The 15,386-nt window shown below is 42.9% G+C and overlaps 1 protein-coding gene across 1 annotated transcript in view; it reads left to right on the forward strand.

The window, feature by feature from the left end:
* Window positions 1–15,386, forward strand: part of ING5 (inhibitor of growth family member 5) — a 1,231,358-nt gene that overhangs the window by 479,262 nt on the left and 736,710 nt on the right. The window contains exon 4 of the mRNA XM_044069608.1: window positions 1,088–1,199. Within this exon, the coding sequence (XP_043925543.1) occupies window positions 1,088–1,199 (112 nt within the window). The remainder of the gene's footprint in view (window positions 1–1,087; window positions 1,200–15,386) is intronic.

The raw sequence follows: 15,386 nt of genomic DNA on the forward strand, positions 1-15,386 counted from the left end.
AGATGACTAATTTTGTGGTCATATTTAACCAGGGATGAGGAGACGTGAGGTGGGTTACATGTGTGGGCTAGATTGGTAAGGACTGAATCAAGGATATTAGAGCCTTTAGTAGATGGATTTAAATTTTGTTCGAGACTACTGAGATTAACAAAGACTAGGAAATGTTGGAACATTTTTAGAGATGTGTGCCAGTTAATTCTTAATTCTGGGGTAACTAAACCACCCTCCCCATTGATGTAATAATGTACTGGTTTATGGAGGTTTTAATTAAAAATAAATAACACACCTGCCTGCAATTTGTTTGTAAGCACTGTGGCACCTGGGGACATGGGTGAAAGGAGTGGCATTCACTTGAGAATTTAATATCTGAAGCCAGCTGGTTTGAGTCCTTGTACCCACTGCATTGTCTTTCAAATGATTTTTTCTAATGAAGAAAATATATTTCATAGACTATGCCACATTTTGTATCTCCCTAGAACCAATTCAGTTATGCATGCACCTTAGTCTTTCTAGGATAGCCAGAACTGTGACTGATTTTAGACAATTTGCAAGATAGATTGTGTCTATACTATCTGAGGGTCATGTAGTTTGCCAGGTAGTGATGAGAATGTTTTGTGCTCCTGACCTCACTTTTCTTCTTGCCCATTATCCTAGATGTTATTTGAGTGTGGGTGGCTGTTTTTTGATCTGCAGTGTGCAGCTGATGACATGTTCGTATTTATAGCTTGTGAAGTCTGAAAGCTGGCCATTAGTAACACAGAAGTGAGGTACTGCAGATCATTATTTGGAGTGATTACCACCTTTCAGGCTTATGTTGGCAAGGCTGTTGACGTAATGTCAGCAGCACTTTAAAGGTGATAGTAGAAGTGATAATCCATTTTAGCAATTCCTTCTGGAGATATGATTGTAAGGACGGTGGGGCTGAGAAGGAAAAACTTCACAGGAAAGGTTTCCGTTCTGTAGACCAGATAAGACCAACTGCTAAAGACTGTGAAGCAATTTTTATTAGAAAATTATGTTGGTGTATACTGATGCAATGGTAATGGAAAAAATATTTCTAGTCTTTTAATGTTAGGCCTTTCTGCAGGTTGATAAGCACATTCGCCGTCTGGATGCTGACTTAGCAAGGTTTGAAGCTGACTTGAAAGAGAAACTTGAGACCAATGACTATGAGAATCCCGTTGGAAGAGGTCTTAAAAGTAAGTGGCAGAAAGTAACTTATAATTTAGACAGTTTTTGAAGAGGAATATTACATTTGGTCAGTGGAAAAGAAAGTCACTACAGTTGTTACTAAGTCACAATGCAGAGGACAATCCTATGTCTTTTTTTTCTTGTTATGCTTCATTTTCTACACAGTTCCTGCTAGAGTTCGATCAGCATTTTTGCTTTTTCAGCCTAAAATAAACATATTTCTGTTAGGGCAGCAAGTATGGTCTCTTCTGGATTTTTTGTCATTATTTTTCTTCTTTTGTTATTCAGCATCAGTAAGCATAAACATCTTTGGAAATTGCAGTAAATATTGCATGAAATGTATTTAACATATTTGGAATCCCCCACAGTGCTTTGTGGTATGGCAGCATTTTAGTAAAACTGCTAAAAATTGTAAACTTGGTCTTCTTTTTTTTTTTTTAAACCAAAAGCTTGTTTTTTAGACAAAAGAGAAGGCATTTCCCTTTATTTTTTGCTGTGTTCCCAGGATGAAACATGCACAAAAAATTACCAGATACTTTTGCTCTTTTATACCCACAAATAAACACATCACCAGAAGTTTGTTTTTGAAAGAAAATTTACTGGCATGTGAGCACATGAATAAACATTTTATTCAAGTAGGACTTTTTCTGTTACAGTGATGTCTTGTTGATGTAGCTGTGTATCACTGCTCAGTCTTTGAATTTACTGTTTTACACTACATTTATGGATGCTGTCTCCCCTCTGTCTATAGGACATATGGCAATAACTTTGTATTTATGAAGCTACTCATTGCAGTCATACTTTGAAACAGATGCATTGTTAACATAATTGTTCATTATTACTGAATTTAATAACATGATGAGATTTGTTTTTACGGTTCACTGACATAAATTGCCTCAGTTGGTTTGCTTTGGGTGACTTCACATTTATTAGTGACTTGAGTACAGATGTAGGGACTCATTTTTAATCCACTGTGAAATACCTTCCTAAAATGAATCTTTGCCTTCTTTAGGAAGGTTACTGAAGCAATGGATGAGGTCAAATTGGTGCACACTGCTTATCTAGATCTTGCCAAGGGATTCAATGCCATCTCATATTCTGGTATTGTAGATAAGCACTCCTAATCAAATGTAACTCTGTGTACAGAAAATTGGCTCACAAATGAGAACCCAGGAAATTAGGGTAGGCAGCTGTGCCTCCTCCAAAAGACCTCGTCAGTAAGAGGTGTACCCCAGGGTTCATTCCTTGGGCCACTTTTCTTCTGTATTTACTTTTCAAAGGTCAAAGCAAATGTTAAAGATTTATGGCTGACCAAGTTTGCAGGTGACTTTAAACTTGATGCCATTAAAAAATTTCCCAGAGGACATCCAAGATCCTGCAAGACGGCTCTTACCAAATAGCTGGTGCTAAAACCATAGACTAAAACTAAATGCCATCAAAAGTATAATCATATCCTTCAGCAGGCATGGCTTCCCTTGTATCTACCACATTGACGACACACTTCTGAAAAGCTGATCCTGTAGTCAGTGATCTGGGAACGTATGTCAACTATGAACTATTCTGTAATTGCCATGTACCCATTACTATAGCAAAGTCCTTTTTCATTGTACAATGTATGTTTAGTGCTATAAAGGGCAGATCAAATGATGTATTCGCTCCACTATACCGGGCTGTCATTAGATCAGCCATTCAGTGTAGTGTCTGTTTCAATATGTACCTGTCCAAACGCTTTTCAGAGCTAAAGTGACCACACTGCTTTTATCTCTGAAAAATAAAAATCAAGATCCTAAATCAATAAAACTGTGCAAACTGTCTGTCATGTTCCTGTTCTTGGTATCATACAGGCTTTTAACAGGCAACCTCTGCCTTGCTTACATAGCCTTATTAGACCGTCTTCTATCAGATTCAGTACACGTTTGCAAGTCCTTTGGTGGTGTGAGCACCTGCTCAGGGGAACTCTTTTGCAACATAAATAAGACTTGTTGGAGGGATGGGTGTTTATCACAGAAAACACTTCTTTTGTGTAACTGTCTTCCACGCCACATAAAGCAAAGTACTTATCTTGTTGGATTCAAATGTAATTTGGATGACAGGATGGAAACTGTAAATTTACCCCCCTAACACAGGCACACACACACACACACACACACACACACACACACACAATTTTAACACCTATGTCTCTCATGGATAGGGTCAACAAGTAAATATCCCAACAGATCCTTTCTGCTACCTCCAAGTTATTCATGGACAAAATATAATATCTAAAACCTACCAGGGTAATGTTTGGCTAGGCTTCTTAAGATCTTCCACAGATCAACATCTGAGTAAGTATCTATGAATCTATGAATAACATACAGTAGAGTGCACAACAGTAACCTCAGGAAATACTACTACCTGTAATTTCTTCATTTAGCAATATTACTTTTTTGTTCTTTGTAGTCAGTGTTGCAGTACTAATCCTCAGGAATTCCTGCTGTGCAGAAACCCACGACCAGCCTGATTTCCAGAGTCTGCATCATATCAAGCCAAAAGATGCTTTATTACCGATGTCTGAACATCAGGAAATAGACATCCATCTCTTCCATCTTCGGTTCTTTTTAGCCATGTAGTCCAATATGCTTTATGTGTGTTTTATATGTTCAAAGTCTGCCAGTCGACTCATGTTTCTAGAGTTTCTCTGCTTCCAGACAGATATATACCCCTTTGGGGAAATTTCTTCTCTAATTAATGTTCAAAAAAGTTAATACATGTTTGCCCTGTGGAAACAAATCCAGCATAAAGATTTTCACTCATTTTGCTTGTTTGGGTCTCAGCATAACGTCTCTAACTGCTCTGATTGTGTGCTACATTTAATGCAGAAACCATAGGGACAAGGTACTTGAACAGCACATATGGAATCCTCCTCATCAGCTTCTACTGTAGCATTGCAACCTCCATCTTCTACAGGTCCTACAACTACTTGATGACTGCTGGTGTGATCCTAAAAAAGTGAAAAGATAAAAAGCCAAGAGATCAGGGGACTGCAGAAAAAGCTGTTGTCTTTACCTGTATTTGATCAATGACTTTGGTGAGGTGCCTTTGCAGCCCCCAGTACTGGCAACTGCTAGGCCAGAACCCTTTGATGCTGTCCCTTGGAGGCCGCCATGGTCCCCGGCCAACCCACAATGACTGCCACCACTTGTGTGTCAGTTGGGACTGACGCCTCTTCGCAGGCATCAGCTTCTGACATCAGAGAAGTGGCTGTGCAGGGAGACCTTATTTCTTCCCTAACTTCCAGCATTCCTACTGAAGTTGCAATTAGACTGCATCCCTTGGCCATGTCTGTTAAATGACCTATCAAGCCGAAATGTGCTCCCACCTTGACCTCTTCTCCACCCTTGCCCCCTGCATCTCAGAGCTAAGCTCAGGATCTGGTTAAGATAGTGCGACAACCATGCACTGGCCCAGCAATCAAGGAGCCTCAATCCTCACCACTAACACCAATGAGGGATGTCCATGTTGGGAAAGGATAATAAATACACACACAGTAAAGTACAATTTCCCTTAAGAGCACACAGAGATCAGTCAGTCTGGGGCTGGTTTCTCCCTTTCTCTCCAGGTCCCCAATAAGGCTCTCCACTGGTACAGCTATAGGGTCTAGATCCCAGCCTAGTGGGCAAGATAAAACCTCCAGCACCCTCTCTGTCTAACCAGTGCTTCATGTCCCTGCCCAAGTAGCTGACACACACACACACACACACACACACACACACACACACACACACACACACACACACACACACACACACACACACACACTTTGAGATAAGAAGTGTATACAACCACACAGACATTCCTGGGGAAGGCTGGCACAGGTTCTCCAGCTGTGCCCTTTTTCTGCCCAGTGTAAAAGGTAGTACCAGCTGCCACCACCCACTAATATCAGCTACTCAAAAGCCCTTCTGAAAGGTTGACCAATTATTACTGTGCAATATTATTATCCAAATGGTAAGTGTGACTGAACAGTCAAGGATTATTAGAGTGACTTGGTACAATATCGCTATATACATGCAATGTACTCTTAGAGCTTAAATTATCTCTACACAAAACAGCCACAGTTGAAAGGTTTAAAAATAATTAATAATAAATAATAACACAAGACAATACTTCTTACTACACAGTGCTAGTCAAGAGCTGAGAGATCACAGGGAAATACTTAAAATATTACAGTAGAAAACTTCTAACATCAACACAGAAAAACACTTGGTATAATCTTCCTAATTCCTAGCTATTTCCAAGAGAAAACACAGTTCTAAATAACTTGCATATAGAGCAAAGCAGTGCTGGTGATGGATGTTCTCAAGACAAAATGCTCAAAGCTCTCTGATTCTCTGTCTTTAAATTGATAACACAGAGCTGCTTCACATGACATCATTCTTCACACTTCTCTGGTGTTCTCAGGCTAACAGAAACTGCATTTACATTCTTTACAACTCGTCAGAAACCAGAGCTATAAAGGACATTTATACATGCCAATTCTGGCCATTAACTCTGCCTCAAAACAGTAGGCAGAATTCCTTCATCCAGACATATTGGCTCACAAGTTTTGACATCAAAGAATTGACTTGTCAGCTTTGTTACAGCAGAGGACACTGTTACATTTTTGAAGTTCCACATTTACCACCATTTAAGAGAACAAGCTTGTGGCTTATATTAATATTTACAAATGGGAGAATTGTCTACAGAATTCTATCTGGCTAGGCTGGCAGACTTTACCTATCTTCACACATCCCCCCCCTGTAGAACTCAAGCTAATTTTTCAAGTGACCCTTGAGAAATGTTGCCTGAGAGGGTTAGGTCCATCTGAATATACCTTACCCCCATTTCTTGTCTTGAGAGCCCATCTGCGTTGGCATTGCTAATTCCACTGCGGTGCTGCACTGACGTGTCATTTGCTTGCAACCCTAAGTTCCAAATTAGCAACTTGGCATTTTGCTGGCTGGCTCTGTTTAACCATGTTAGGGGGTTGTGATCTGTCACTACAGTGAATTTTCTTCCATACAGATAATGCTGATGTTTCTGCAGTGCCCACACTATGGCTAGACATTTCTTTTCTACAGTTGCATAGCATTCCTCCCTGGGTTGGAGCCTACGACCGAGATAAACCACTGGGTGCTCTTCTCCCTCTGAAGAAGTCTGGCTAAGTACAGCCCCCACTCCATGGTTTGAAGCAGCCACCTGCACAACAAATTCTTTGTTGTAATCTGGACAGGCTGATACAGGGGGTCCTCCCAAAGCTTCTTTAAGCTTCTGGAACGCCTGCTCACATGCTGTGGTCCACACTACCTTATCTGACCTGTTCTTCCTTGTTAGACCTGTGTGGGGAGCAGCTATGGTGCTATAACTGGGGACGAACATTCTGTAGTATCCTGCTTGTCCCTAAGAATGCCCTCAGGCCATGCCTGAATGGCTTCTACTTTGGCAGGTTCTGGCCTGATCTTACCACTCCCCACTCTATGTCCCAGGTAGGAGACCTCTGCCATACCTACCTGACATTTGCTCGGCTTAATGGTGAACCCTGCCCTCTGTAGTCTGCGCAGCACCTCCGTGACATGTTGAAGGTGCTCCTGCCAGGAATGGCTGTAGATGGCAATATTATCTAGATAAGCAAGGGCAAAACCTCCTGCTCCTGCTAGGATGTGATCTACCAGCCTCTGGAAAGTCGCTGGGGCATTTTTCATCCCAGAGGGCATCTTTATGAACTCATACAAGCCAAAAGGAGTCACAAAGACTGACGTCTCTTTAGCACTGGGAGTCTAGGGCACCTACCAGTAGCCCTTGGTAAGATCAGTGGTTGTAAGATACTTAGCCCAACCCAGCTGCTCTGGGCCTCATCTGTCCTAGGCATAGGGTAAGCATCTGACTCTCTGTGACTATTTAATATCCTGTAGTTCACACAGAACCTGGTGCTGCCATCCTTCTTTGGCAACAGCACCAATGGGAGGCCCAGGTCTCTTGGACTCTTGAAACACCCCTAGTTCCAACATCTCCTGTGTCTCCTCCCTCAGAGTCTTTGTCTATCTCAGGTACTCTGTAAGGGGCCTGCCTAATAGGCCTTTCTGGTCCGGTATCCACCTGGTACTGCACCAGGTGGATGCACCCTGGTTTCCCAGTGAACATGTCCCCAAACTCCTGTAACACTGCTCTGATTTCTCGAACCTGGGTAGGAGATAGCTGCTGGGACATTACTACCCCTTCCACTGAGGTGTCAGTCCGAGCCCCACTAGGGAGATCAGTCACCAGATCTCCCTCAGACTCTTCCTGCAATCTACTGCAAATGCTCAGCGCAGGGGCTTCCCTATCATGGTAAGGTTTCATCATGTTAACATGGTACAATTTGTGCCCCTGCCTAGCAGTTCCACCATGTAGTTAACATCACGTACCTTTCTTACCACCTTGTAGGGTCCCTCCCAAGCTGCTTACAGCTTGTGTCTGACAGGAATGAGAACCATTACTTGCTGCCCCACAGCATACTCTCTAGCTCAATATTTCCTGTCATACCACACCTTTTTTCTGTTGTTGGGCTTCTGTCAGGTTCTCCTGGGCCAAGCCCATGAGTTCCTAAGCCTTGTCCAGAGGTTTAGGACATATGCCACAGGAGATTCCTTGTGAGGTTCACACTCACCTTCCCACTCACCTTGAATTAAATCTAGAGGTCCTCTCACCCTATGCCCATACAGCAACTCAAAGGGTGAAAACCCTGTGGATTCCTGGGGCACCTCTCGATAAGCAAACAGATAGGGCAAATATTTGTCCCACTCCCTCTTAAACTGGTCTGCAAATGCCAGTAGCATAGACTTGATTGTAGTGTTTAACCTCTCAACAAGGCCATTAGTCTGAGGATGGTAGGGGGTGGTCTTCATGTGCTTCACCCCACAGTACATCCACAGACAACCAGCGGGTCTGACATGAAATTGGCACCTCTGTCAAACAGTATTTCTTTTGGGAACCTACCCTGCTGAAAATCTCTAACAAAGGATTTGTCACCTTTTCTGTCTTAATGGAGGACAGAGTCACTGCCTTCAGGGTATCTTGTAGCATAATCTACTACCACTAGTATTTACTTTTTCCCTGTGGAACTTGGGGTACACATAGGCTCCACAATATCCATAACTACCCTCTGAAATAGCTCCTCACTCACAGGCAAAGGCATCAAAGGAGCTCTCACCTTGTCGCCTGCCTTGCCTACCTTTTAGCACTGCTCACAGTTATTGCATACCCTGTTACATCTCTGGAAATTCCAGGCCAATAGAAGTTCTGCATAATAAGTCTCTTTGTACATTTTATGTCCATATGACCTGCAAAGGTAATATCATGGGCTATGGCTAGAAGTGCCAGATGTTAGGCTCCTGGCACTACCAACTGCTGTACCCTCTCACCTTCTAGCTCTCCCTCAGGGGTTCACTCTCTGTACAGTAACCCTTTTTTCCGAGTATACAGATTCCCCCTTCCCTTGAGAATCGGGTGCCTCACTAGCTAACCTGCCTCAGGCCTTGCAATTTAGAGTATGAGAGCTGAGCCTGTCTTAACTCTCTTTGTAACCCTTCCCAGCTGCCCTTCCACAGGAAGTGTGGCATCCTCTGATAGTGGTGCCTCACTGTCAGCTTGGGTACTACAACTCACCTCTACCTGTGCAGTCACTCTGTCCAAGGGAACATCAGTACCCACAAGTAGCTGTGGCTCACATTTAGTCTCACTACTACAGAGCAGCTCCCTCCCTGAAGAAACCACCTCACCAGTCTTGGCTGCAAGTATGCAGTCTGTGTGGGTCTCCCCCAGGCTACCAGACCCACATGCTGGTCTCCTAGCCTGACTGCGTGTAACTGCATAAGCACATGGTACTGCCTCATCCAAATATTTCCCTTTCAGGACATCTGCAGGTTGGTAGTTCGGTATCCCTGTTCTCTCAAGACAACCTAATATTGACATTTTGTCTCCCCCACTTACTGGCTCTCTCACCTTTTGTTCCCCACCTTGCTACCTTAGACATCTGTATGCCACATGGCCCCACTGGTTGCATTCAAAACATTTAACCCTAGGTCCTGGATGTATACCTGGACTAGTGGCTTCCCCTGCTACTGGCAGATTTTGTTGGGGTAGTCTGTGCTGCCCACCATGGTTTCCTTTAGACCCATGAGCAGTACTAGGGGTCCCTTTCCTGTGCAGGGATGCCCTGCTTGCTAGGTATAGGTCTCCCTTCTTCCCCACCTCATCTGAAGTAGCACATCGTCTGTCAGCTAACCAGATCATCATGTCCTCAGGCAAAGTGCTAAGGGCTTGTTCCCTCACCAAAAGGATTGCCAGCCCTTCAAAAGTGGTGACCTGACATCTACTCACCCACCTATGAAAATAAGTGCTCAGTTCAGCAACATATTCTCACACACTTTCATCTGCCTTGCGTCCTATGCTCACAAAACTTTTTCGTGTACTTTTCAGGTGTTAGCTTAAAACATTCAAACAAGTGATTTTTAGCATCAGTATAATCAAAATATTCACAATCAGCAAGTTTAGACAACACAGTTACAACTTTACCATGGAGTAAAGGGGGTCAGGAACCGTACCCTGAGCCTTTGGTCTACATCATACTGTTTACATACCCTCTCAAACATATGAATGAAACTATCAAAATTATCCCCCTGTTTAAACTGCGGGAGAAATTTACTGACCTTATGTGCTTCTGGGGTCCAGTTACTCCCTGCCCCATTACCTCCATGACTCTGGCAAAGAGACAGCATCTCCTTCTCATGCTGCCTCTGCCTCTCCTTTTCCCCAGCTTCCAGGCATAGCAGTTTCTCATTCTCCTCCGCCTGCAAACGTCGCAGTTTCTCCTGGACCTCGCTCTCTAGATGCCTCAGTCTCTCAGCTGCTTCTATTTCCAAATGCCTGGCCTCCAACATAAGTCTCTTTAGCTCCAGATGGATTTTTAAGTCCTCTGCAGAAAGGTTGAGCTGTCCATTATCTGAGTGTGGTATGTCTCCACTGCCAGTCTGATCGTCCTCCTGGTTGCTGTTTTCTGATGCAACTGTGACCAAAGCTGCAATCATGTCTGCCTTAGTCAGGTTTCCATGAACCAGTCCCCTAGCCTGGCACATCTCTCCTTGTTAGCTTTCTGTACTCCTCTGCTGACATGCTGCCTGCTCTCCCTGACTAAGCTAACAAAAAAAAATAAAATAATTGTGATCTAAACTCTTGAGTATTCACTGCGTGGCTGATGTAGAGTACAAAAACACCTTCAGTGATCACTGTACACAAGCTACAAGAATTCACTCTACCCACACCACTACAAGCCAATTAGTATTTGCCAACCAATTAATATATGATGTGGATGTCCCACCACTGCCAAACAATTAATATGTGATGCCCATGCACTGGCCCAGCAGTCAAGGTGTCTCAGTCCTCACCACTAATACCAGTGAGGAGTGTCCATATTGGGAAAGGATAAATAAATACACACACAGTAAAGTACAATTTCCCTTAAGAGCACACAGAGATCACAGTCAGTTTGGGGCTGGTTTCTCCCTTTCTCTCCAGGTCCCCAATAAGACTCCCCACTGGCACAAGCTCTATAGCGTCCAGATCTCAGCCTAGTGGGCAAGCTAAAACCTCCAGCACCCTCTCTGTCCAACCAGTGCTTCGTGTCCCTGCCCAAGTAGCTGACACGCACACATATTGGGATAAGAATTGTATACAACCACACAAACACTCCTCGGGAAGGCTGGCACACCTTCTCCAGCTGTGCCCCTTTTCTGCCCAGTCTAAAAGGTAGTACCAGCTGCCACCACCCACTAATATCAGCTAGTCAAAGGCCCTTCTGAAAGGATGTACAATTATTACTGTGCAATATTATTATCCAAATGGTAAGTGTGACTGAACAGTCAAGGCTTTTTTGAGTGACTTGGTACAGTATCACTATATGCATGCAGTGTACTCTTAGAGCTTAAATTATCTCTACACAAAACAGCCATAGTTGAAAGGTTTAAAAATATTTAATAATAAAGAATAAAAACACAAGACAAGTTTAGAGATCACAGAGAAATACTTAAAATAATACAGTAGAAAAGTTCTAACATCAACACAGAAAACATTGTCTAATCTTCCTAATTTCTAGCTATTTCTAAGAGAAAACTCTGTTCTAAATAACATGCATATAGAGCAAAGCAGTACTCGTGATGTTGGAAGTTCTCAAGACTAAATGCTCAGAGCTCTCTCATTCTCTTTAGTTAAATTGATAACACATAGCTGCTTAACATGACATCATTCTTCACACTTCTCTGGTGTTCCCAGACTAACAGAAATTACATTTGCATTTTTTACACATAGTCAGAAACCAGAGCAATAAAGGACATTTATACATGCAAATTCTGGCCATTAACTCTGGCCTCAAAACAATAGGCAGAATTTCTTCATCCAGACATATCGGCTCCGAGTTTTGACATCAAAGAATTGACTTGTCAGCTTTGTTGCAGCAGAGTGCACTGTTACATTTTTGCAGTTCCACATTTACCACCATTTCAGAGAACAAGCCTGTGGCTTATATTAATATTTACAAATGACAGAATTAGCTACAGAATTCTATCTGGCTAGGCTGGCAGCCTTTACCTATCTTCACAGATAGCTCAGGAATTCAGGGCTTTCATTAAATCCATAGAACCCTCGCAACATACTTCTGAGGCTTCTCCCACTCCAACTAAAAGGGCTAGAAAAATAGCCTTCCAAGAGGAGAAAAACTCCTCATCCTCTGAAGAGGAGGAAGAACTCTTATGCGGGGTCATTTGCAACCCCAAACCTTCCCTGACACAGACTCTGATGGTACTCTTTCTTCTGGATCCCCGCATAAGATCTTTCCTTCAGAGACGCATTACGCAAAATGAAAGGAGCTTTTGACTGGAAAGTAAGCAGTTCTCCCAGGCACAGACACATTACAGGGAATTATTTTTCTTATCTTCTGCTAGACTGTTTGCTCTTTCCCCAGTACACATTGTGCTAGATGATGTTTGAGGACGTAATCCTGTGCCATGGCTTCTCACCACTTGCACTTAGGAAACCAAATAGATTTTACAGAGTGCTTGACTTGCACAAGCATCTCTACAGAGGCCCCTCCATGGTCTCTACTGAAGCTACTAAAGGGGTACCCAAAGGACCATCCAGACATCTATTGCCAAATGACAGGGAGAGCAGACTACTGGACAGGTTTTGTAAGAAAACGTATTACCTCTGCAACATTAGCCATGAGAACTTTAAATTGTCAATTCCATATGATGAACTACTTGGAAACACTTCAGGATAAAGTGGTAGCAAAATGTCATTCCACGTCACATAGAACCTTGTACAGGGAGGTGCAGGACATTGCTAGAGAAGCTTTATAGGTAGCCGGGCACTCCTTGAAATGTGGATATGATTCCTTAGATGCTTCTTGCAGAGCAGCTGACACAGGTTCAGTTATCTGTAGACATGCATAGCTCAGAAATCAGCCACTGTCAGACCAAGTAAAAACAGTGTTATTGGATGCCCCACTAGACAAAGAATTTCTGTTTGGATCTCTAGCTGAGCAAGTCTCGAGAAAGTAAAGAAAAAAGGCAAAACAGATTAAAACTGTCAAAGAATTCCACTTGTCTCAAACCTTGAGGTACAGTAGAAACAATTCCTCTAAACCTTGACCCTCAATGCCTAGACAAGACAAGGGGAGGCCTCCCCATGGAAAAAGACCAAGGCAATCCAGAAGATGGCAGTAAGAACAGTCACAGAGATTGACTGCTGCTAAAAAGCACACAAATTAGAACAGTTGTGACTATATGCTACCCCTTCTTCCCTCCACCGTCTCCTTCCTTCCTGACACCTGGCAGCAGGCATTCCCTCTTCTTAAGTCAGTGGAAGGCCATCACATGGGTTCAATGTGTTCTCAGTATTATAGAAAAGGTGTACTATATCCAATTCAGGGAAATCCCATCCTTTCTGGGCATACCAAGTCTTCCAAAGGAGCAAGAAATCCTCTTACCCCAGATTATCAAAAGATTTACTGCAGCAAGGGTCCATGCAGTTAGTATCACAAGGTCAAGAGGGAAAAGGGTTTTATTCAAGTATCTTGGTCCCAAAAAAAGAAGGAACCTGGAGACCTATCCTAGATCTTTTAGAGCTAAACAGATTCCTTCAAGTGCCAAAATTCAAGAGGCTTATTCTGGTAAAGCTGCTACCTATGATTTTTCATGATGCCGCCATTGTTACTGTCAACCTAAAGGATGCTTACTTTCATGTTGCTATAGCAATCAGCCACAGAAAATACCTACAATTCGTACCCTCAAGCTCCCACTTCTAGTTTTGTTCTCTACTGCCCTAAGAGTTTTTTTTTTTTTTTTTTTTTTACAAAATACTTGGCATTCCTGATAGCACACCTCAGAACACATGTAGTACACATCTATCCCTAACTAGAAAACTGTCTTATCCAAGGAAGATCCATCTCAGAGACCCTTGATGCTCTCCAGACCTTTGTAGACTGTTTCCAAAAGGTGAGCCTCACATTAAATATAGAAAAGTCTTAGATGACACTCCAAACAAGAATCCTGTTTCTGGGGGGTGCTGATAGATTCACTGCAACAGAAAGCATCTCTTCCTCAAGACAAGGAAGTTTTCCTTATAGATTTGAACCACCTACTTACAAAACAACTTATCTTGGCCAGAGGGTTCTTAAGGATCCTAGAGTACTTAGCTTCATTTATCCTGATGTTACCTTTAGCAAAGCTACACATGAGAAAATTCCAGTGGTTTCTCAAAAATGTCTGGGAGCAACACTCTCAGTCCCTAGAAACCCTTCTGCTCTTGCTCCTGTGGTGGAAGTTCATCATACAAAAGAAGCCAGGAACAACCTTCACACTACCACAGGCATACAAGGCTATCACCACAGACAGCATAGACATAGCTTGGGTAGCCCACCTAGGCCCACTGAAGATGCAGGGCATTTTGTCCCCAAAACAGAGGAAATTGCGTAGGAATTCAAAGGAAATGTTATGCAGTTAAAACTTTCAGACAACATTTAAGCTCAGGAACTCTGCAAATATGGGCAGACAATGCCACAGTCATGTGGTACGTAAACAAATAAGGAGGAACCTCGTCTTACCCACTGTGCAGCCTTACCAGAAAGATCTGGATGTTAGCCTAAGACATATGGGGATCACTCTCATACCAGAGTACATACCAGGCAAACAGCAGTGTTCTTCAGACTACCTAAGCAGGGGCTTAATAAACCCAAGAGGATGGATGTTGAAAAGGGAACTACAGATCTCACCACACTGTAGAGAATCCCCTCTATGACCTTTTTGCTTCTCTCTACAACAAACAACTTCTGAGATTCTGCTGTGTAACACAACAAGAGGGAGCCTGGAAAATTGATGAATTTTCCTTCACATGTAACCAACACTTCCTGAATGCCTTTCTGTCATTATCCTTGATTCAGTGGGTATTTGTGAAGATCAGGAACAGGCCCAGCATGATACAGGTAGCCCCCTTCTGGTCCAGACAACATTGTTTCTCTCTACTCACCCTTAGCAATGGGAGGTTTTGCATGCTGCCAAAAGATGGCCCTTCTCAGCCAAATCAGGGAATTGGTCTACCACCCCAACCTGGCATCCCTGTTTTGCTGTTTGGAAGATTGGGCCATGGCACCCACCTCAATGCCTTATCAAAAGAAAGCCTAACACCAGAAAATCATACATGGCAAAGTGGAAGAGATTTTCTACTTGGTGTCATGGCCAACACACTATCCCATCTCTAGGAGACATAAATTCAATATAACTTTACCTTTCACACCTGCTTGAACAGGGCTTTTTGTATTCCAGCTTAAAGGTTCATGCTTCTGCTGTCTCATCTTGCTTGCAGATTACTCCTCCAATGTTCTCCCACCCTGACATGAAACTTTCTAAAAGGAGTGATTCACATGAGACCTCCCAGAATGGACTTAAACTTTGTTTTGGAAAAACTAACCTTGCCGCCCTTTTAACTAGCTGCTTCTGCACCTCTCAAGATACTTTTTTTGGAAGACCACCTTCCTTATAGCTGTCACTTCAGCTAGAAGAGTCTATGAATTGCATGCTGTCATGTTTATAGAGCCATTCACTGTCTTCCACAGGGACAAGGTAACCCTCAGAACAAACACTTCATGC

The sequence above is a fragment of the Protopterus annectens genome, chromosome 4.part0 (assembly GCF_019279795.1).
Source record: "Protopterus annectens isolate FY-2018-M chromosome 4.part0, PAN1.0, whole genome shotgun sequence".
Lineage (NCBI taxonomy): Eukaryota > Metazoa > Chordata > Ceratodontiformes > Protopteridae > Protopterus > Protopterus annectens.